Genomic DNA, 23344 nt, shown 5'->3' on the forward strand with positions numbered 1-23344 from the left:
TCAAAAAAAAATTTTTTTTTTTTTTTTTTTTACTTCATATTCATAAAGAAATCCTGAAAAAACATAACATTTCAGCAAAAATATTAAGCAGCACAACTGTTTGCTACATTAATTAATACACAATGTTTCTTGATCAGCAAATTGGCATATTAGAATGATTTTTGAAGGATCATGTGACAGAACACTGGAGTAATGGCTGTTTTTACAAAATTACTGTTTTCATGTGTATTTTTGGTTTAATAAATGTAGCCTCAGTGAGCATAGACTTTTTTCAAATACATTTAAAAAAAAATTTAGTTCCCAAACTTTCGAATAGTAGTGTATCATGTATTTTGATATTTAATAGGATTTAGCTTGTTGTATATTCTGTCTTTTTTCTTAACAAATCCACAATGCAATGTACGAAATCAGCTATTCTCAGCTGCTTGGTTTATCTGTTTAGACATTTTCATTTTGATTATGTCTATAATGCCATTGTTGACAGAAAAATGCAGTTTGAGTCGACAGAACCATCTATTGCGCAACTGTGTACACTGAGATACAGTCATCAAAACGTATTTGTCTTTCAGTCCAAAGGCCTTTTCTCCATGCCATTTTTGAGCAGTAAATATTTGAGCAATCCTATGTGAAAAGGAGGAGTAAATGTGCACCAGCCAATCACGTTGACCATACTTTAATATGAGATAAAATACTTTAATATTTACTATTCAATGTCTCAACAGAAACAAAATGTGGATATATACAGCTTCTACATTAACTCCACGGTCACCAGTCGCTACGCCACAACAGTCATCACAAGCCGTGTTGCGAACACACTGAATGAATCTCAAGAGATCCAGTTTGAGGTCAAGATTCCCAAGAATGCCTTCATCAGCAAATTCAGAATGTAGGTGAACATGAGTAGTGTTAGGCCTATATAAAGAGGTAAATAAGCCATTTATAGCATGTGGGCATCAGATCAGGTAAATCTTATAATACAGCCAAACAAGAACAAAATAAAGATTTAGAAATTATACCTTCTACTAGTCTAAGAATAAATAACATGTATGTACTTTTTAAAGTACAAGGTATAGTAGCTAACAGTACAGATGCTTTAATACAAACAAACTTATTTAGTGGTGCTACCATTTGAGTGAGATGGATATTTTTTAAATGAAATACACACAGTTTAAGTTTCTGGTATATTAAGAGAACATCAGTGTCACTTTCTCCATAGGACCATAGAGGGAAAAACATATGATGGGGTTGTGATGGAAAAAGAGGAAGCTCAACAGCAATACAATCAAGCAGTATCTCGAGGACAAAGTGCTGGACAGATCAAGTACGGGACATTTAAAAATATATAGGTCCATAAAAATATCCATTTATAGTATAATTAGTAGTATGTTGGTATCTGTTTTTATTTCAGATCTGTTGGAAGGACTTTAGAAGACTTTAAAACCTCAGTGACAGTGGCTGCTTTTAGTAAAGTGACCTTTGAGTTGACCTACGAAGAACTGCTAAAGCGTCGCCTCGGCAAATATGAGCTACTCATCAATGCCCAACCGATGCAGCCGGTGGCTGACTTCAAGGTAGAAGAAGATACAAGGAGGAGATGGATAATCAATTTAGATAGATAGAGAGATAATGTTTCTTTACTTACATCAGATGGATGTGCACATCCAAGAGAAACCAGGAATTTCCTTCTTGGAGGTGAAAGGAGATTTGAGCACTGGTGATCTGGCCAATGCCATCAAAACCACCAGAGCAGACAAAGACGTAAGAGCTTAAATGAGGATTAAAACACAGTTTAAATGGTCTCAATATGCTCATACACTTCAAATAAAGATACCAGATGACCGACCAAACTGATCATTTCAGGCATGGGTGACCTTATACCCCACTCAAGATCAACAGACCAAGTGTAAAAGCTGTGGAGAAAATGGGTTGAATGGAGACCTGCTTGTAACGTACGATGTTGAGAGACGAAATCCCAAAGGAGAAGTCATGGTACATTTTCAATAACATGCTTTAAAAGAGTAAAATATGTGACCATTTTGACAAAAATCATGACCTTGACCATGTAAAAAGGCATCGGTGATATTCATAATGTACTTACTTCTCTGTTCTCTCAGGTATCAAATGGCTATTTCGTCCACTACTTTGCACCCTCTGATGTTCCACGTATTCCCAAAAATGTGGTGTTTATCATTGACCGGAGTGGCTCTATGCACGGCAGAAAAATAGACCAGGTTAATCTCAACGTTTCAGCCAAATCAAAAGCTTATAATGAGCTATGAAATGTTTTGATGGAAAAACAATCGAAGAACATTCTTGTCAGTCATAATGGAGAAAGAATAAATTCCAGATCTGCTGACAGGAGTGTTTTTCTTCAGACTCGTTTGGCACTGCTACGGATTTTGAGTGATCTTGATGAGGACACCAACTTTGGATTGATCACCTTTGACAATGAAGTTAGCTTATGGAAACGTGAACTCCTCAAAGCTACTGAGACAAACCTGGAGATTGCGAAATCTTTCGTGAAGGAGATCGGAGATAGAGGAGGTGAGTTACAGCACTAATGCTACATAAGGAGTAAGAAAGTTGAACCTCACAGTGACACAACTATGTTTGGTCTTCCTTCAGCCACGGACATAAACGCTGCAGTTCTAGCAGGAGTGGACATGATCAGTCGACATCCACGAGAGGGAACAGCCTCCATCCTGATCCTGCTGACTGATGGAGATCCCACTTCAGGCACAGATTCACACTGACGCATACAAACACAAGCTAAAGGGTGTTTTATCATAGCATTAGTTTGTTCAGTCAACTTAATGAATAGAACAACACTTTAACTGCCAGCCTATAATATACAGGGTTCATTAGCAGACCTGTTTGGTATTATCATGACCAATTTGGCTCCTATCTTTGTCAGTAAGAGAATAAGACAACAAAAAATATAAAACTGCCTAAAGTGTCTATTGCTGATCACTCAAATAACTCAAAAACACCAAATTATGATTTTTAAAACAGGTGAAACCAACATAGAGAAGATAATGGCCAATGTGAAAGAGGCCATTGGGACAAAGTTTCCCCTCTATTGTCTTGGCTTTGGATATGATGTAAACTTTGACTTCCTGACAAAGATGTCACTGGAAAATGGTGGAGTTGCTCGCAGGATTTATGAAGATTCGGACGCTGATCTACAGCTGCAGGTGAACTACAGACAATCAGCTGTGAATTCATCCTCAATGCTGAACTTTGTTTGAGGGCATTTAAAGTCTGTTTGATTTTTAGGGCTTCTATGATGAAGTTGCGGTCCCTCTCCTCACTGATATTCAACTTAAATACCCAGGATAACTCAAAAACACCAAATTATGATTTTTAAAACAGGTGAAACCAACATAGAGAAGATAATGGCCAATGTGAAAGAGGCCATTGGGACAAAGTTTCCCCTCTATTGTCTTGGCTTTGGATATGATGTAAACTTTGACTTCCTGACAAAGATGTCACTGGAAAATGGTGGAGTTGCTCGCAGGATTTATGAAGATTCGGACGCTGATCTACAGCTGCAGGTGAACTACAGACAATCAGCTGTGAATTCATCCTCAATGCTGAACTTTGTTTGAGGGCATTTAAAGTCTGTTTGATTTTTAGGGCTTCTATGATGAAGTTGCGGTCCCTCTCCTCACTGATATTCAACTTAAATACCCAGGAGGGACAAACCTTACCAAGACCAGCTTTAGCTTGTACTTCAATGGCTCTGAGATTGTGGTGTCAGGACAAATCACAGACAACAGTGTGGAGAGTTTCACCACTGAAGTTATCGCAGTATCAGTAAGATCGTCACTAATCTTCTCTTTAGCGGCATATTATTAGGATCATTGGTCGATTGAAGAAGTTGGGAATAATAGGTTTGTTTTTATAGTGGGTTATGGGTGAAAGTGGTACTGACAGTTATTATTTCTGAGCAGAAAGGCAGTAATGTGACGTATCAGGACACTATAATCACAAAAGACCCCAGTGATGTCCCTCCTGAGAATGAAGATTTCATGCAGAGATTGTGGGCCTACCTTACAGTGAAGCAGCTTCTGGAGAGACAGTAAGTTTATGAGTGATATGACTTTCTGTGATTTAAGATGAACATTGAGGACATCTTTTTATCTCAGGGTGCTTCTTAAAGGACAAGAGAAAGAGGATGAAAAGGAGCAAGCTCTTGAACTCTCCCTGAAATACCAGTTTGTCACTCCCCTCACCTCTATGGTTGTTACCAAGCCACAGGAGGGTGAAGTGGAAGTTGCCGACAAACCCAAAGAGGGAGGAGAGCCGCCCAGACCTCCAGGTGAGAACTAAGAAGTTCTACCTAGTGAAAAATAAATATACTAAACTATATTTGAAATACATTTATTTCATGCTAAGCATACTACAAATACATTTACATATTTATGTACTTATTAAAAATACCCTGCAACTGTACTTTTAGTATACTAAAACTGGTATACTTAAAGTCTGCTAAATTGGAACAACTAATTTTGTACTTAATGCACTTTAATTGTGTGGAAGTAGTGTTGAAGTCCAACTAAAGATATACTGAAGTATATTTGATTGTGTTAAAGTGGAACTATTGCAAGTATACTTTACGTACACATTAAATGTCTTGCATTTAAAGACCGACATAAAAATCATACAGTCCTCATCAGTAGTGACATTAAAACACATTTTAGGCTTAATGTTAAGAAATGTTTAATTATAACTTTTATATCAGTAAGTATAAATCAGTTTTAGCATCCATCTTCAATATGTCTCTTTTTGCTTTAAAAGCAAGTCGCGCTAACATGAACAATGCCTGATATTTTCCACTCAATGTCAAAAATGAGTGCAAAATCTTAAGTATTCCATTTTGTGTTATAATTCTTTGTTTGTGGACTGACAGCTGTATACAGTGAATAACACTTTTCTCTTTCTTTTTCAATTAGTAATGTACCCCCATCTTACAACGAGTCGATTAAAAGGTAGTTATAAAATGGTGAATTAACAGTTCATGTACTTAAACAAATGCAGAAATTTAGATTAAACTCACAATGAAACAGCAGTGGCCTCAGACATTTATTGCTGCATTGTGACACACAAGAAAATGCAGGGTGTGGATTTTGTTTTGTACATTGGTTGTTGATTGAATTTTGAGATGAAAACAAACCTCTTAACCATCTTCTCCAAGACTTAGTTTAGGAAAGAGGAAGGGTGATTGGAGAAGACCTGCATACTCTGCCAAATATGCATTCATTTGTTTTATATCCCAGGATTAGCATATGGAGGTGGTGGTGGTGCTCCTCATGTGCTTCATCGTCAAGGGCTCCGTGGTATGTCTGTTATGGAAAAAGGAAACTGCAACCTTATCATATAGTTTCCATAGTGTTCACACCAAGCAGTATTCCGCATGATCATTAAGACTATCCCTTTTTCTAAATGTTGCTTTGAAACCCCTCCATTTATTTATTCATTTATTGACATTATATAAATATAAATATACATATTTAAAAAAAATTTGGTGGGAAAAAGGCTAGGCAAATGGGGTAAAGGTGTAAAATGGAGGGGTTGCAATAAAACACATATTTCAAACAAATTTGTATTAAACAAATCTTTGATTCATGCTTACAACATAAAAAAAACACTATGTTTTCAGGTGGACGATATCACCCTAATCTTTATCATGCTGCAAGTAGGTGGTTTCATTGCTTTTCTGCTATGCATTTATTACATGTATTTGCTATCAACCAGATTTAATAATAAATGAACACAGTTGTCATGTGCATATCATGTATGTCTTGTCTAGCTATCAATTTTTGCATTATTGTACTTGATAAGGAATGCAAGTATTTTATCGTCTATATAATACCTAACTTTAATTTTTTTCCCAGTCCCAAGCGTACTATTTCCGGAATCTGACGGTATGTATGACAGTGTACCATTCTTTGTCCAAAAACCTTTAATAATAAGAATAATAATTTCACTTATTGATAAACTGACTAAGCATGAAAAGCTTTATTATCAATAGCCTGTATCTGGCTTTTTAATGACTAAACCTCTTTTGTTTTGTTTTTTAGAACAAATGCCCACGGTTACAAGTAGAGTAGTTGTACTTTCTACAATGTCAGGTACATAAAGTGCTCTCAAACTTAATTATTATACCATTTCTATAGAATAATTATGATGCTGCATTTGGTTATGTTTTGTCTTAGCTCCACCAGCTCATAGCAGTCGTTTCCTGCTGCCTGTTGTTGGTCAGTCTAAGCCGCTTTGTTTTGACGTTCCTGTTCCTCACAAACTCCGACTCCTACAGGATTCAGCTTCAGGTTACTATTACACATTTACTACATGCACGTCCTTTTGAAAGTCGCCTTTTTCTGTAATTAAATGTTTTGTACTGTGTGTCCTAGAGTTCTCTATGAATGGAGAATCCATGACTGGACAAAATGGATGTCATAAAATTGCATTTCATTACAAAACAAACCATCATCTGACAATAAGCACAACGTCTATCAGATACCACGACGGCCAGAATCATGTTGAGTTTCTGTGGGGCCAGGAACCAACCCAACACAATACAGAGGAGTAAATACTACTCAAACCACTACGTGTTTCACTAAATGTATGTACATTATGTTAATCTGAGAGAATTTACTCATCAGCTTCTCTGTTTCAACAGCATGTCTCTGATTCTACGGACTAATGAAATAGATGTCACCATGGGAAATATCCGTGTCATTATTCTGCTTCACAAGGAAAACGGGGACATGTTTCTGTGGCCTGCTGTTCAGCAACAGCCAAAAGATGTCAAGTTGACAGGCATTTTAGGTTAGAGTGCTTCACTTTTAAACATTTAAACATGTATCAACATTTTAGCAATCAAACAGAACATTTTGATTTGTAACTTGCTTTAATTATTAAACCAACATGGGATAAATAACTGTGGATAATATTAAAGGAAAAACCGATGCTTCATATGAGGAGATTCAAGGATCACAAACACCAGCTCTAAAGATAAATGACCAGGAAGTGAGCGCAAGCTGGTACGTGATAAACAATATGTACACTGCTGATTTTTTCTTGTATTATACATCTGTTTAATCTATTAATGTATCTGTAGGGTGGATGCCACAGACTACAGACTTTCTTCAAAGCCGGTTATCAAATGCTGGCTTGTCTCGTTCTACGCTGCGATGCAGAGAGACATTTCTGATTTTACTGTCACTGAGCTGTAGAGTTCAAAGCTGGCAAACGAAGCATGTTTCTATGTAAATTAATTCATTGACATAAAAACAATGTGTTAGAATCTGGATTTTTTTCCACTTTGTTAAAATCTATTTAAAATGATCGCTCTTTAAAATCGCAAATGATTTAATGAGCATTTTAGGATTGCAGCTTAATCGAATAAACATTTCTTGACATCACAACATCTAACATCTATCACATCTAACATTATATGCATTACTAGCGTGTCCACGCAATACAGTACATACTTGTTTACGTTAGCAAGTGACTGTATTTTTTAGAAGTTTTATTAGAACTTTTAAGGTTTTATTTGGAACTACGTGAAATGCAGGAACAGAAAAATCTTTATGAATAGTATAAATAATGGCCATTCCTATTTTCTGCCGTTTTCTCTAGTCTCAGTGAGAAGAAGCTTTTTAAAAAATGCATCAGATGTAAGTCATAAGCCAAGTCATGGTGATTCATTAGATTTAAGTAAGACTTCATGGCTATACTAACGAGGGTATTGAGTCAGCAGTTACACAGACAATCTAAACTATGTACAGGGCACTTTATCTGTATGCTTTGACTTTTGTCCTTGTGCTTTAAACTTACGTGATCATGTACACTTGAGTTTATGACACTGTAACACTTCATCTAAAGGAACTTTAAGGAAATTTAAGATTATGTAACTTTTATTTTTCAGTATTAATTAAAGGGGTATTTCACACAAAAATATAAATAAATAAATAAAAAATCTGCAGAACACAAAAGATGTTTTGAAAAATGTCTTGTTTCATTGTATGTCCAAAAACATTTTCCAAAATATCTTTTGTGTTCCAAAGATTCTGTAGTTTGGAATGAAAAAAATGATGACAGAATTTTCATTTTTGGAGGGAAATGTGATTCAATTATAATATTTTAACATTGATGGCAAAGTAAACACCCAGGTTAAAACATGGAATTAAGCGCCTGGGATAGAAAGAAACCAACGACAGAAGTCGGATGTTATGTTTATTGACTAAACTTGACAGTTCACTAAATGAGTGGTTAAACAAAGCTCAGTGTTTCTAGGAGCTGCATCACTGCTGTCAGGTCAAAGGCCATTTGGCTTGCCTCGCTCCGGCTGTTGAACTAAGTTTCCATTTAAAGCACTGCTTTCCACTCCAGATCTTTTGAATAATACTTTGGGAGTTCCGGCAGATTGATACTTTGGATTATTGAGCTCATAGACATTGAATTTGTGAAATTCATCTTGAGGTTTGAAGAAGAATCCAGCAAATCCTTTGAATGCGTCTGCAATCACTGAAGTCACCACAGGCAAGTGCAACTGCCATTGTTATGGCTTTGGATCTGCCATATCTGTAAAGGAATTATAGAGGAAATATATCTGTGGAAAGACAATTAAACAATGATTTCAGGCAATATTTTGCTTCCCCTGAAGAGAACTAAACCCGTAGCAGTATTTCTGCGCTTTGAGTTCTGCAATCATTAACTACTGATGCATTCCAGAGTGTTTTGCCATTGTGTTCTCAGGCAAAACTACAATAATGCATAAGGATCTACACTGCACACTGGTTTTGAAATGTTTGAACATCTTTATAATGGTCTGAGAGACCCCTCGAATGGGAAATATTAGTAAAACATTGTTCTGTTGCTTTCAGTTAAGTAAAAGTTGTAGACAGTATTTGAAGAGATGCATAAAAAATAATAATTGCTTTTAGGAACCAATTACATTCAAATTAGATTGTGGTTCATCCTTGGACACTCCATTATGGTTAATGGGACAAAACAGTTCCAGTCATGGACTGAGTGATGTTGAGCGAGTGTTGGTACCCATATTTGACAGCTTCATCCTGGTAACTGGGGTGGTGGGACACATCCTGGTTCTTATCGTCATCTGTCGTACGATACAGCGAGGACATGGACAGGACAGTGGAGGAAGGACAGGAGGACAGATGTTCTGTGTGGCAGATCTTCTCCTTCTTTCATGTCTTCCATATCACACAGTCGCCATTGCAACCCGTCACTGGCCGTTTGGAAGCTTCATGTGCAAGTCTGTGAGCTTCCTGGGTGCGATGTGTACAGCTGCGAGTGCCTTTACGCTGGCCTCTTTGGCTTTTGCGCGGTACATCATTGTGGTCCATCAATCAAAAGCGTATCAATGGCGTAGAGAGGGACGTTCAAAAGTAGTTGCGGGTGTACTGTGGATACCAGCAGTCGTCTTGGCATTGCCTCAGTTTGCTTGGAGTATGCTGATTTCAGGCCTGGACAACCATGAAGCCCATGAGGACCTGGCATGTTTCAATTTCCTGTCTGACAAAGGCCAGTTGGCATACGGAATGCCACTTCCTATTCGCGTTTGCATTTCCACATGGGTTCGTTGTAATAGCCAATGCCAAGATATACCATTTCCTCAAAATCACTAGACGGGGCCGCACAACTCGGACTGACCGTTTGGAGCACTACCATGTGCATGTGACTCAGACGTCTGCTCTGTTAGTGCTGGCGTTTGCATTGTGTTGGCTGCCTTCCTATGGCTTGATGTTTGCCCAAATAACAATAAGTGGATTAAAGCTGGTCTTGGTAAGGTTTGTCCCTCCTGGGTATTTAAGTTGAATATCAGTGAGGAGAGATCTGCTCATCATAGAAGCCCTAAAAATCAAACAGACTTTAAATGCGCTCAAACAAAGTTCAGCATTGAGGATGAATTCACAGCTGATTGTCTGTAGTTCACCTGCAGCTGTAGATCAGCGTCCGAATCTTCATAAATCCTGCGAGCAACTCCACCATTTTCCAGTGACATCTTTGTCAGGAAGTCAAAGTTTACATCATATCCAAAGCCAAGACAATAGAGGGGAAACTTTGTCCCAATGGCCTCTTTCACATTGGCCATTATCTTCTCTGTTGTTTTCACCTGTTTAAAAATCATAATTTGATGTTGAGTTATTTGAGTGATCAGCAATAGACATATTAGGCAGTTTCATATCTTTTGTTGTCTTATTGACAACAGTTAGTAGCTCATATTTGTGAGTTAGTAGCTCATATTTGCTGAGGCGGCGCTTTAGCAGTTCCTCGTAGGTCAACTCAAAGGTCAGTTTTCACCACTTTTTTTTTTTGCAAGTAGTTTCCATTTAATAGTGGGCATGTGGCCACACTAGGAAGTTGCAATTAAGCAGCCTATTTGGATTTTTAGCTATTTTTTCTCTTAATTTATACAGTACAACACATGAAACACATTGCAAGATTGCAACTTGCCAACATGACAGTTGCTATTGTCCTTGTGACAACTAGCCCCAGTCTCCCCTATATGCATTCAGCTTCAGTGGTGGGTGTTTTTAGGGTGTTTCTATTGATAACAATCCTTGCTTAGCAAACCTTGGGCCTTATTATTTCTGAAAGAAGCATCTGGATGATCTCTGTTACTCCCTGTTTTGGGTGGTTTCTGTCAGTTATTAACAGTGACTCCTTAATCCCAGGTGAATTATTATAACCAGTTGCCATGATACATGAAACAGAGCTGCTAAACAAATTCACTCGGTTGCAGTGAATGATCCAGACAGGGAACTTTGCACCTGGAAGTTTCCTGGTTACAGTTTTATGAAGCTGCAAATAACCAAGATCATATTCTCATTCATTACAGCAGCTCTGTTAATTATGAGAACACAAACATTGTTTTACTACTGAGGTTTTCTCCCACAAAGCCAACTGGTGCTTGCTTGCTTGTGTGTGTGTGTGTGTGTGTGTGTGTGTGTGTGTGTGTTTTGACTGTCAGCTGGGAGGGGCGAGTCTCTCATACACTCAAAATTCACTCACACGCTCTTTCATTTAGTGAATGTGTGCCAAAAGCAACAAAGTCATAGGAGGCTTTACTTTGCAGTGCTTCAAAAACACCTTCTCATTAAGACCACCGGGCAGTAAGTAACATTTTGTGTTAAAGCTAAAGAAATTTTTTGTTTGTGAGCATATATATATATAATTTGTATTACCGTAAGAAACCAATATTATCCTAGTATCAATGTCTATTTTGAAATTCAATAATGTAATATAATTATAAAGAGGCCTTGAAAGTATTTAAAGAGTAGTCTCAGTTAAAAATAAATGAGGGTCAATGACAAATAAGGATAGATTTAATGTCTAATTTTAAGTTGTATTACTATCAAGTAACAAGTACTAAACCAGTTAGCAAAAACGTGTTCTTGTGGAGCATTCAAGTCCTCCTGGGAAGTTCGTATTTACGAGTTAACAAATCGTAATTACGATGTTAGGTGCGTTCAAGTCACATTGGTCAGAACAAGATGGCGATCTAACATTTTTACATAAAATTCAACGATTTTTTAAAACTCTACATCTACAAAATGATGAATAATGAATGTGCATCATTGTGTTTTTGCTTTTTTTCTGTTTTTATTCCATTTATGAAGGTGATGTAAACCGAATCATTATATATTCTATGGTAATTATACAATATATCATTTTGTATATAGGCCTATAGTTTTATTGTACATGACCAAAAAATTATAATTTTTATTTCAACAAATTTACCGTAAATACAGACGCTGCATATCTGTAGCCTTTGGCTGCATCCATTGTATCCGACATGTTTTCTCACTGACACTCCCCCAACTCGGAAACTCGGGGTTTAAAGGGGTCATATGAGGCTTTTTTAAAGATCATTATTTTGTGTATTTGGTGAAACGGTCGTCCATAAAATGCATTGCTGTTCTGTTGTAAATAATCTTAAAGATTTCTAAATGCATCTACTTCTGGAAGGCCAAATAAAGTGCTTTTGCTTTCGTCTAGAAACACACAGCGTCTCCCTGACACGGCTGCTTCAACACTAACTGCGGTTACTGAAACCACGCCTTCTTTCTTTGCGTGCACCTTTGGGCCGCATTATGCAAATATTTCCACATAGTGAGGTAGATATGTGGGGGCGTGTTAGAACGAGCCATTTTAGGGGGGCGTGGCAGAGTCTTAACTTTGATCAAGAATATCTCTTCGGTTTTGAGACTTTAGTCTTTGCAACTTCAGGGATCTTATCTACCCACAATCAGCTTGTAACACTCCAAAGAGAAAGGAAAACTTAAAATCGCATCATATGACCCCTTTAAGGAAAATTCAGAGTTTCCCACGCGTAATAATGACTTTGTGGTCGACTAGAGCGCACAATAAGAACGTTTTGCTAACATTCCCTTTTTTTGAACGTCAGAGAAAGCATTGAGGGAATGTTACATTTTGTTATTTTGCAAGCGTTATGGGAATTTTACTTTTGAGTGTTCTCTATACTGGAGTGGAAATGGAGTTTACATGCAATAAATGAGAGCAATACTCATTGCCCTGATATGTATCGGAAATTCAGGCATATCAGGCAGAGCAGTAGGTAAATTCAAGTACACACCTACATTATCTGGCAATCTGACATTCGCACAGACACACCTGGGCAAACTGGAAGCCAGGTGACTTCATACCGAACACAGATCTGCCGACTTTTAGGACCAGCAGCTCTATTTCGATAATATAACAGCCAAAGAGTTTGAATCGCGAAATAATAAAATAATAACTATTTTCTAACTCCTAACAGACAACCGGGACATCATGCTGTGTAACTGCGACATTCGAGTACCGGACGGTGGATTTGGACTGTGTGTCCGAGCCGATCAGAACTATGGTCGTCTTGGGTTCTCCTAAAGCCTCATAGAGACGACATAGCGAAGGATACAACCTATAGGATTTTGTTCTTAACCAGTTTCGATTAAATCTCTCTTGGATACGAGAGCGAAACTGTTGCGCAATGAAGTTGACGGAGTGGATAGTCCAGCTGCTCCTATTGGCCAGCGGATGTGTGTGTGCGCTGGAACGAGTCACACACAACCCAGAAAACAATGTCATCTGTCCTCAGGTTAGGAGTATACGTTCATTAAACAAGTTTGTTTGTTTATTAGGCCTACTTGTTTTTTTTTTTGTATAGTTGTGATATTTTGTAAAAAAATATCTATACAGAGGTGAACGGTGCTCAGTATATTACTTTATTAAATATATACTATAATATATTAAAGTACATACCCTCATTATATGATATTATATTATGTTATTAGTACAAAAACAGCACATTAAACTGAAAACTAAACAAGAATTAAATGAAATTGTTATGCAATATTATATGCTAGTTGCCTCAAAAGTATTTAGGCTGTCAGTTAACACAGATAAACAAGGATGTCTGAGATGATAAAAAAATGAAAATCTTTTTAAAATCTAGTTTAAAAAACATTACCACGTGTATGTTTATGCCATTTTAAACAAATCAACGAACAAACCAAAATTATTTGATGTTCTATTTCAAGTGGTGGAACTATCAAGTAACTAGTACTAAAATACACTTACATTTTTTTTTAAAGACTTTGCAAAGCCCACTTTTTTCAGTGTTTTATGTTACATTATTTGTCGTTTTGCTCAATAACATTTAATCAGCTAGTGTTTCAGTGATTTTAGTGGATTTATTAAGTTTATTTGAATTTTTTTTAACATATTTTAAAGACTGATAATAATTCCAGAATTATTTTTGAAATACAAATACTAATTGTATTTAAGGCACTTCTATGTATGGCGATACAAAATTGAGTTTTGAGAATTCATTGAAATTTTGCATAAGTAATGCATGTCAAAAAAAGAAAAGTTAATTCAAATGCTAATACAAAAATTATTTCAAGATGCAAGCAAGCAAGATCTGTTGATCTGTTCATAACCTGGAATATGTTTGTGTTTTTAGGCTCTAAACTGCAGTGTGAGAGATACAGAGCCTATCACACCACTTGATGTGATCTGTGGTTCTGTGTATGTGTGTTCTTTGGCTGTAAAGCCAACATTGTGCTGTCAAGGGGAGGACTGCAAACCGTGTTTGTGGATTAGCATCCAGCTGAGTATTATTCCAGATCTCAAAGATGAGAAGGACAGAGATACCGAGAGATCAGAATATGAAGAGGAGAGCAGTGGTGAGTCCTTACAGTAGCACTACATTACAGTTGTTGGCCTAACAATGGTTTATGTTAACACTAACCTTTCTAATTTCAGGGGACTGGGATTCAGGATGTGTTTCCATACCAGATGACACATCAGAAAGTCAAAGTGTAAGTGTTTTGTTCGTTCATAAAAAATATTTTAAAAAGTTCAAATTTCATCTATAACATCTTACTCTTTTTAACAGAAAGAATACTCTCTCTGTGAAGACCAGCTAGATCAAGGTAGACCAAGTGAACTTAAAAACTCCAAATATTTCCCTTAATTTGTTTATTAGTGCTAATGGACTTAAGCAAATTGATTTTCTTAAACTGTATTTGCTTTTGCTGAAAGACAGCAGTGGATTCTCCATTATTGAGTACGTTTACATGGACAACAATACTCCGATTTTAATACGATTAAGACAATACTCTGATTAAGAATCGACCATGTAAACAGAGATTTCTGATTACCTTAATCCAGCTAAAGTCATAATTGAAGTAAACAGAAATTGAATTAAGACATGTGGAGTATTCTTATTTTAGTCACATTACTGAAGTGCAGTATAGACATGTAAACACCTTAATCACGTTATTACCGTCGTGTAGGACTTTTCGCCGCATTTTGCGACAGGATACACACACGGCAGTGCTCAACCGTTTGACGGCAAATCAAAACACCCGCCGTCGTCTGTATGCACGTACAAATAATTAACTGCACTTGAAGCTTTCATAAAATTAAAAGTGAAACACCCAAAACTGTACATAGGGGACGTCGGATGGTGGCACGCGGGGACGTAATGACGTGTGCCATTAATCGAACTATGTACTATAACATTTCAAACGGGAACATGAAATATTCTAAAAGCAACTCATGTAAACACCTTAATCATAATATTGGCCTATTTAGAATAAAGTGAATAATTAGATTACTGATGTCCATGTAAACGTAGTCAGTGTCTGTCATGAAATGCACTATTAAAGCTCACCTCTTTGTCTTCTCTTCATGTAGCTACTATTACAATATGCTACCAACCAGCAGAAGGGCAGCAAGAGTGGTGCAAGAGAGTAGACTTCACAGTGACTTCTGCTGCAAGTCGTAAACTTCTCATTGTGAGTGTCACCCGTCTTCTATTTTTACCTGGAGAAGATTGTATTCCCCCCCACAAAATTAGCCAAAATTATTCTCAAATAGTGCTTTTTGCTCAAAAGCTGAGGTTCATAAGTTCAGATCAATGAGGCCTATGATCAGTCGGTTCCAAAAAGAAATAAAAAACCCTGTGCAATTTGAAAGAAAACGAGTTGATAAAAGATTGAGTCCAAGATTTGGTGATAATGCAGAATAATGAGAGATTTATGAGCTTTTATTAAAAGGCAGGTAATTTTAGACCAGGAACAAGAAGTTAGATAAATGGACTTTCCTGTCATAAATAAGACCTCTGTGGGCTGATCTGTAAGGCTGGATTGGATATACTGTACATAAAAAAATAAAAATAAAAATTAAATATGTGCAACATGACCAACTTACTTATTTGTACCAGTAATGACAGTGTAATATTTGAACCTTTAACATTTATATTTGATTAAAATATTTCTAGAAGATCTGGCAAGTTAAAATGGCCAGGCATGTTATACATAAAAGTAAACAGTGAACAAATGCAGAATTTCCAGAAGATCCTGGCTGAAGCAACAGTGAAGAAAGTCTTTGTAAGTGTGCATGAAATTGGTGACTTGATTGTTATCTCCGTGTTTATCTTTGTGTGGTGCAGCTGACGCTGGTGGAGTATAAAAATGTTGCCTTTGGCAGAACAATGCAGATCACTGTTGGATCATTCGCCAAGTCACCTGAAGTTGAAATTAATGAATTCCCTACATTAAAAACAGGTAGCCATTATTTTTTACTTACTGTCAATACATATATACAACAACATGAGTTTGGCATACTTACTAGTATTTAAAGGGGTATGTTTCTAACATGCGTTAATTCAATTTAAAGTTGTTACTGCAAAACTCTATTTTATTGATTTATGTTATTTTTATTGAAAACTTTTGTCTTGTTGCATCTAAATGTTATTCTAAGAATCAAAAATGTATATTTAAATATTTAAAATAAATAAATATATATATAAAAAATACTAAATAAAATTCACATCTGGGTAACCATTAATTATTTCTTTCTTTCTTTTTTTTTTGGCAGTGTGTTCCTTACCAGACCTAAAAGACATAAAGCAGTGTAAAGGTATGTGTTGATTGTATTTTAACATTTTTCTCATTTTAATCTATTTTTTTTTTAAAAAGGCTTTCTTCATTTAATCCCGTACAAAAACGTATTTCCTAAAGTGCTAAAATGGACCTTTAGGAATAGTAAAAGATAAGTTCCTCAATGGTTCTTCACAGTACATTTGGTTTAGCAACTTTTCCTGCTGTAAAAAAACAATGTGTAAGGTATTTGAGTTGAGTTGACTTACAGTGCACAGCATAAATGAGTACACCCCCTCTGAATAAATAAAAGATGTATGATCACTAATATAATTCATGGAAAGATGGCAAAATTGAAACATATTAAACATATACTTAATGAAAACAACAAAATATATGCCAATATTTTCTGTAAGATAAGTAAATTAGACAATTTTGTTTAAATGAAGGATTGCAGAAATGAGTACACCAGAGATTTAATTCAGAAAATATATAATATTCTAGTACTTAGTATGTCCTCCAGAACTTAAAGTACACTGCTCTGACACTTCTTGGCACTGAGTGTACAAGTTCATGACAAATTTTCACATCTGTGCTGTTTAACTCCTGGAGGACGACCTCCTTGAATGCTCTGGTCTTTAATAGGGAGTGTTGCTCAGCTCGTCTCTACAGAATCATCAAGAGCATTAAGATTGAGTGAAATACATGTCCATTGAAGGATTTTCACCTTGAGAGAATGAATATATTCATTGTCATGCTGAAAAAATGCCCAATAATGCAGGGAATGAGGGGAGGGTAGCATCTTCTGTTTCAAGTTTTTGTATCACATCACACAGTGGTGTGTGAATTCATGCCAGCATTGATAAAGCACAACTCCCTCACACCTTCAGCACTCATACATCCCTATATAAAAGCTTTACTATCACTGAACGTCACTGTGGGTACCAAGCACTTCTCACTGTACTCCTCCTCTAGCAACACCAGAACATTTTGGATGCTTTTGGATCCGAAATGATTGACTTGGTCTCTTGAGACCAGAGTATGGATTCCCAGAAGTCTCTATTTTGTAAATATGGGCCCTGGAAGAGGTTAAGTGAGTTTATTGTGCTTTGGCTACAGTAGGTAATTCTAGTGGTGGCAACAACCATGCATGTCACTTCTACAATAATTTGCTATTCCTCTTGTACCATTGTCCTCTTTTATGCTAAGAAATAAGTCACCTGGCACTTCTCTCTCAAGTGGTTCCACTGCTGCCAGCATTAAGTCTGAGTCTGATTCAGTGGGCTATATAACACTTTTAATTGTCAGGAAATTACTTGTCTTTAAAAGTTTTAGTTCAATATACTTACCTGTTGATCAAAAATAGCCTTAAACCTATGAGGGTGTACTCATTTTTGCAACACAAAATTGTATCACTTTGATATGAAAATCTTATTTTGCTGAATAATTTTGGCGTTTGGTAATTGATCAAGCAGGCTTGTTGGAACATTACATCAAAGAACCCTAACATGTCTTCTAAGTAAAGAGTAATTGCTGAATTAGTTAAGTTTTAGAGGGGGTGTACTCATTTATGCTGTGCACTGTATATGCTGCTTTATTGAAAAAGAGCCCTGAAAGATAAATTACTGGTTACATGATAGGTTCTTTGGATCAGACATTTGGTTTCTGGGTTTAACTAGATGCTTTTCTAAAGAGAAATAAGGGAATAAGACCTTTTGTAAAAAAAAAAACTATTTGACATCAGACTCCCTTATTTCTAGGATAAAAGACCATAGTGGATGAGCAAATTTCATTTTACACTCCATGTTTCCTATTTTCATTTTTAGGTCCCAGGATCTTCATTAAAAGTGAGAAGAGAGTGGTTAAGGTGCTATTAGCCGATGAGGATGAAAGAGCTTCTGAAGGCCTGTCGCTGTGTGTGAAACGTGGAAGAGAAGGGAGATGCTCGGTCAGTGAACTCACACTTTACTTGTGTCCATATAACACACAGCCTGAGGGCTCATTACAGACAAACAGTAGACTGTACAAACCAGTTTGTGTTTTTCATCAGCTGCCTTTTCTTGGTAACTTACCATACCTTTTCTTCTCTCAGCTTATGCCAAATAACATCATTCCACTGGAGTCAATCACATACTGCATGTGTTTGCAGGTACTGTGCTTTTCAAACATGCACACATTTAAAACAATGTCTGCTAAAATATATTTCTACATTATTTTAATTTGCCCTGTTTGTGTGCATATGCTTCAGGCATGGAAAAATGATTCAGTTCGTTCGGAAATCTGTCCCTTTGAACAAAATAAAACAGGTAAAACCACAATAATATTCAGAGACCCCATGACTTTTCCAGTTGTTTGTGATTTACTGGATAAGAATCGTATGAAATTATATATGTATTTTTAAATATTATGTTTTAAAGTAATATTTTTCATATTTTTTTATTTCTACCCTATAAAATAACTAGAAAATGTATATTCATTATAATATTTCATTTATTTACATGAAAATTGGTTTATTTTAATACTTGTTTTGTGTCAGATTTTAAATCATTTTTTAAAAATAATCTAGTGCCTCCTAATGGGTCCCCTAGTGGCTCTTTGGTTGAGAACCACTGATCTAAGATCTACACTTTTCTTAAAAATAAAAGTTAGCATTAGTGCCTTGGATAAGGAGGATGTTCAACACCATCTTGATCTATTTTGTCTTCCCACAATTTTTAATTTTTTTTTCCACTGGCAGAATTTAATGCCAATGTCCTGAGCAACATGTCAGTGTCTTTAGCCCACATCAAAACAAATGATGGTGAGCCGGTGCTAAGCTGGAATTTAACAGCGCCCTGCAGGATAAGAGCCGAATCGTGGCCGTGTCAGCTCGAGGCAGATGGAAAATGCACAGAAGTTGAAGGATTCAGACAGAAATGCTGTAATGATTGGACAGAAAACAGCACAGTACTATGGGTAAATATACATTTCGGGTATATGTATTTTCTGTGTAGACCTTAGAATAGACAGAATATTTAATTTGACACTAATGGAATGAGGTTGTGAGGAAGTAGAATTACTGCAACAGTGGGATATAAAACATCTAACACCACACTGAAATCTAGGATTTTTTCATTGAAACCCGGAAATAAATGCTTTTAGAATTTTTAGAAACAAAGTATGGAAGCCCGTTTCCACCACAGGATAAATAAATAAATACATACATGTAATTCTGATTTTTTTATCTCACAATTGCAAGTTAATATCTCACATTTCTGACTTTTCTCTTAGAATTCTAACTTTATAAAAAAAAAAAAAAGTTGGAATTGTGAGAAAAATAAAATTGCAGTGACCTTTTAAGTGTTTTTCATTCCGTGGTGAAAACGGGCTTCCATATCAAAAAGACATTTTGACGTGAAATAAATATTTAAAGCAAGAAAAGTAACGTTTAATCATTAAAGCAAAAGTGCAACATAACAATACAAGAGTTTCTGGTGTTATTTAATTTTTAATCAAACTTTTTAGTAATAATACATTAGTAATGACAATTTAGTGTAATTTAAATTCGAAAGAATGCAAAATAGAAGCATTTTCACTAGTGATCTCCCTTTCACTAGTAATTTTTGGACTTTTGAAACGGGATGATTGACTCCCAGGTCCACAACAAACTAAATGTTAAATGGAACCTTGTTTGCTTTCATTTTAATTTACGTGAAATTAAATACGCCGTCTACTCCGACTGAGGTCAAAGCTAATAATTGTTTTTCCAGTTGGTTAAAAAGCAGTTTGCTTTAATGATATTTGCTCTCTGCAGGCATCCGGGAAATTTGTGAATATCAGGTCTCAGAATCACCAGCAGCTCTGCATGATGGTATGATACCATCTGCCTTTTTGATTTCTTCCTTTCAGCATTCATCATCGTCATTTAGTGCAAACAGACAATGAACATGGTAAACATTCATCTTTGTCTTTGTCTGCAGCTTAAAGTGGATGGAAAGATTGTGCGGTACTGTCAACACCCCTGTAAGTGTGTGATGAGAAAAACCCATCTCATTTATATCCTGGTTAAAGCTGCCATTCATTGTCATTTGATCACACTGATATTCGATATACTAAAACTAACATTTACTATACTGGATTAATTATGGCAGATGTTATCAGTTATCAGTTTCATTGTTGTTTTAGTGGAGCGACAGTACTGGAGCCTTCTTGTTCTTCTGCCGCTGATCCTTCTTTGTCTGACTGCTTTTGGAGTACTTCTTCTTGTGAACAAACTCAAATGTAAGTCTTTGCTATCTACGGCATTTCTTTGTTTATATGGTAAGATGTTTTCTTCTCAGCAGCAAAGAAATTACAACACAATGTATGAGATGACTTATATTCCCAACTAAAATCCCCATTATTATTATTATTATTATTATTCTGTTTAATAACACACTGTATATATTTTAATTATTTAGCAAAGACACATTAAATTATATTAGATTTAATATTGTAATTTATTGAGATGCACCTGTATATATTGTTGCTCTTTTGTTAGTTCTGACTGCTTTTATTGTCCTCATTTGTAAGTCGCTTTGGATAAAAGCGTCTGCTAAATGACTAAGTATATTATATATGCATTATATATAATTTAGTATTTAGTCTTGTAATATTAATAGGTTAATATTAATGTAAGATCAATCGATATTTATTTATTTGCCATTATTTTGAAAAATCCATAAAAAATTGCTAGAGACTGATAACTACTGTGCTATCAAAGTACAACTGAACAGTCTTTTTGTTATTATTTTATATGATTTAAGATGGTGAAAGAGAGAGAGTTGAGATTTTTGAAACGTTGACCACAGTCTTTTTGCATGTCTCTGCTCTCAATGGCTCTATTCATGAGTGTCTGTGAATAGCACATATTTTTGTGGTGATCTGTGTAGAACACATTTATTCCATCTCAGCATGTTCTTTGTCTTTTTCAACTCCTTCTTTTTCATTTTATGTTCTTTCACCCATCTCACTCTTGTCTATGTCTTATACTCTTTTTAGTGCCTTTAAAGGAAAGGAAATTTACTTGCTCTCAGGCCATCCATGTAGATGAGTTTGTTTCTTCAATGGAACATATTTGGAGAATTTAGCATTCCATCACTTGCTCACCAATGGATCCTCTGCAGTGAATGGGTGCCGTCAAAATGAGAGTCCAAACAACTGATAAAAACATCACAATAATCCACAAGTAATCTACATGTCTCCAGTCCATCAATTAACATCTTGTGAAATACTTCTGGCCAAAATATGAGTTCATAATCCATAATAACGCTTCCTCCAGTGGAAAAGTCCATCCCTGTTGTCCTCTCACATCAAAATCCACCCACATATATGTTTAGAACTGTTTTTGCTTGACGTGTGCATATTTCACTCCTGATTCAGATGAGAGTCTTTTTAGTGCCTTTAAAGGAAAGGAAATTTACTTGCTCTCAGGCCATCCATGTAGATGAGTTTGTTTCTTCAATGGAACATATTTGGAGAATTTAGCATTCCATCACTTGCTCACCAATGGATCCTCTGCAGTGAATGGGTGCCGTCAAAATGAGAGTCCAAACAGCTGATAAAAACATCACAATAATCCACAAGTAATCTACATGTCTCCAGTCCATCAATTAACATCTTGTGAAATACTTCATATTTCACTCCTGATTCAGATGAGAGGAAAGAAAGCAATATTATGGATAAAGGACTTGAATTTTAGATGGAAGCAATGGTTTGAAGTAAAAAAACAAATATTCTTAATGAAACAAATGAATTCACTTAAATGATGGAGTCGTTTCTTACAAACATGCAGCTTTTCGCTTCACAAGATGTTAATTGATGGACTGGACTCATGTGGATTACTTGTGAATTATTGTGATGTTTTTATCAGCTGTTTGGACTCTCATTCTGACGGCACCCATTCACTGCACTGGAGCAAGTGATTTAATGCTAAATTTCTCCAAATCTGTTCCCATGAAGAAACAAACTCATCTACATCTTGGACGGTCTGATAGTCAGTACATTTTCAACACATTTTTATTTTTGGGTAAACTATTCCTTGAAGTATTATAGAAAGTCTTCTTCACTGATGAGATTTTACAATCTTTTATGTCCCTCTCACAGGGTCGCTTAGCGAATGGGACAGAATGTGTCATTCTCAAGGGATTCAAGGTGTTTATTTACAGTCATTTGTGTGTCTTATTATTAAGAAGACTAATTAATTAATTGACCTTATGATAATCTCATACATGATGCTCTTCATTTCTCTCTCTAGATATGAGGGGACAGGTTTTGTTGCTCCATTCCTCTGCCACAGACCCACAGTTGGTGTGTAAGCTGGGCCAGTTGCTCTCTGAGCTGGGTTTCAGAGTATTTCTCGACCTGTGGAACCAAACAGAGCTCGGTTCTTGCGGCCCAGCAGCGTGGCTCCACTCTAAGCTCGATCACATCCAGAAACATGGAGGGAAAGCCCTTCTGGTGCTTTCTCCATCAACACTGCAGAGAGCCAAGTTGTACTGGAAAATTGCAGTGGAAAGACAAAGCAATCCTGCCACATACTCCTCAGATATGCTGGCTTCGGCATTGGGCTGCATTTTTGCTGACCGTAAGAAGGGCTGCGGTGCTCAGCGGTTCGTCCTTGTGCAGTTAGACTTTGATGAACTTCCCATCAATGAGGAGCATGACATGCCGAAGCTGTTGAGGGGCCTGCTGCTTTATAAACTGCCCTCACAGTCTCAGGGATTACTTATGGAACTGTGTCTGGAGAACCCGACTAATGTGAGCGGGAAGTTGAAGAAGATGTGGTGGATGAGAAAGGCACAGAGGAAGTTGGCCCAAGGAGTGCAGAACATTTTGTCGAGGGTGAGGACCGATTCCATGCTCACACAATCTGATTTACTCAGCTTAGACATGGAAGACAC

At 36.4% G+C, this 23344-nt stretch overlaps 3 protein-coding genes across 6 annotated transcripts in view; all 3 read left to right on the plus strand.

Annotated features, from left to right (window-relative positions):
• Window positions 1–7625, plus strand: part of itih3b.2 (inter-alpha-trypsin inhibitor heavy chain 3b, tandem duplicate 2) — a 22977-nt gene extending 15352 nt beyond the window's left edge. Inside the window, exons 2-24 of one of the 2 annotated variants that reach the window (XM_016268202.1) lie at window positions 723–886; window positions 1217–1321; window positions 1409–1571; window positions 1648–1758; window positions 1861–1989; window positions 2115–2231; window positions 2376–2544; window positions 2626–2736; window positions 3013–3194; window positions 3277–3326; window positions 3687–3816; window positions 3954–4081; window positions 4149–4321; window positions 4956–4991; window positions 5280–5339; window positions 5663–5698; window positions 5898–5927; window positions 6084–6134; window positions 6219–6332; window positions 6417–6591; window positions 6686–6834; window positions 6965–7049; window positions 7127–7625. In XM_016268202.1, coding sequence (XP_016123688.1) covers window positions 723–886; window positions 1217–1321; window positions 1409–1571; window positions 1648–1758; window positions 1861–1989; window positions 2115–2231; window positions 2376–2544; window positions 2626–2736; window positions 3013–3194; window positions 3277–3326; window positions 3687–3816; window positions 3954–4081; window positions 4149–4321; window positions 4956–4991; window positions 5280–5339; window positions 5663–5698; window positions 5898–5927; window positions 6084–6134; window positions 6219–6332; window positions 6417–6591; window positions 6686–6834; window positions 6965–7049; window positions 7127–7241 — 2583 coding nt within the window. In that variant the 3' untranslated portion in view covers window positions 7242–7625. The remainder of the gene's footprint in view (window positions 1–722; window positions 887–1216; window positions 1322–1408; window positions 1572–1647; window positions 1759–1860; window positions 1990–2114; window positions 2232–2375; window positions 2545–2625; window positions 2737–3012; window positions 3195–3276; window positions 3327–3686; window positions 3817–3953; window positions 4082–4148; window positions 4322–4955; window positions 4992–5279; window positions 5340–5662; window positions 5699–5897; window positions 5928–6083; window positions 6135–6218; window positions 6333–6416; window positions 6592–6685; window positions 6835–6964; window positions 7050–7126) is intronic. The other variant, XM_016268203.1, reaches the window with a different exon arrangement.
• Window positions 7626–8913: 1288 nt separating this feature from the next.
• Window positions 8914–9805, plus strand: LOC107582431 (C-X-C chemokine receptor type 5). Its single transcript, XM_071582373.1, is given in 3 exon segments — window positions 8914–9571; window positions 9573–9751; window positions 9798–9805. Coding segments are annotated over 3 exon segments (747 nt in total). The 5' UTR covers window positions 8914–9011.
• Window positions 9806–11073: 1268 nt separating this feature from the next.
• Window positions 11074–23344, plus strand: part of il17rc (interleukin 17 receptor C) — a 26856-nt gene continuing 14585 nt past the window's right edge. Inside the window, exons 1-17 of one of the 3 annotated variants that reach the window (XM_016268206.1) lie at window positions 11074–11147; window positions 12815–13132; window positions 14000–14222; window positions 14302–14357; window positions 14435–14471; window positions 15238–15338; window positions 15995–16109; window positions 16423–16464; window positions 18251–18372; window positions 18517–18573; window positions 18673–18730; window positions 19162–19379; window positions 20218–20274; window positions 20384–20426; window positions 20589–20684; window positions 22548–22595; window positions 22699–23333. In XM_016268206.1, the coding sequence (XP_016123692.1) occupies window positions 13025–13132; window positions 14000–14222; window positions 14302–14357; window positions 14435–14471; window positions 15238–15338; window positions 15995–16109; window positions 16423–16464; window positions 18251–18372; window positions 18517–18573; window positions 18673–18730; window positions 19162–19379; window positions 20218–20274; window positions 20384–20426; window positions 20589–20684; window positions 22548–22595; window positions 22699–23333 (2016 nt within the window). In that variant the 5' untranslated portion in view covers window positions 11074–11147; window positions 12815–13024. Of the gene's footprint in view, window positions 11148–12617; window positions 13133–13999; window positions 14223–14301; window positions 14358–14434; window positions 14472–15237; window positions 15339–15994; window positions 16110–16422; window positions 16465–18250; window positions 18373–18516; window positions 18574–18672; window positions 18731–19161; window positions 19380–20217; window positions 20275–20383; window positions 20427–20588; window positions 20685–22547; window positions 22596–22698; window positions 23334–23344 lie in introns of those variants that run through there. The other 2 variants (XM_016268205.1, XM_016268204.1) reach the window with 2 other exon arrangements.

Source organism: Sinocyclocheilus grahami, unplaced genomic scaffold (assembly GCF_001515645.1).
Source record: "Sinocyclocheilus grahami isolate Dianchi unplaced genomic scaffold, SAMN03320097.WGS_v1.1 scaffold44.1, whole genome shotgun sequence".
Lineage (NCBI taxonomy): Eukaryota > Metazoa > Chordata > Actinopteri > Cypriniformes > Cyprinidae > Sinocyclocheilus > Sinocyclocheilus grahami.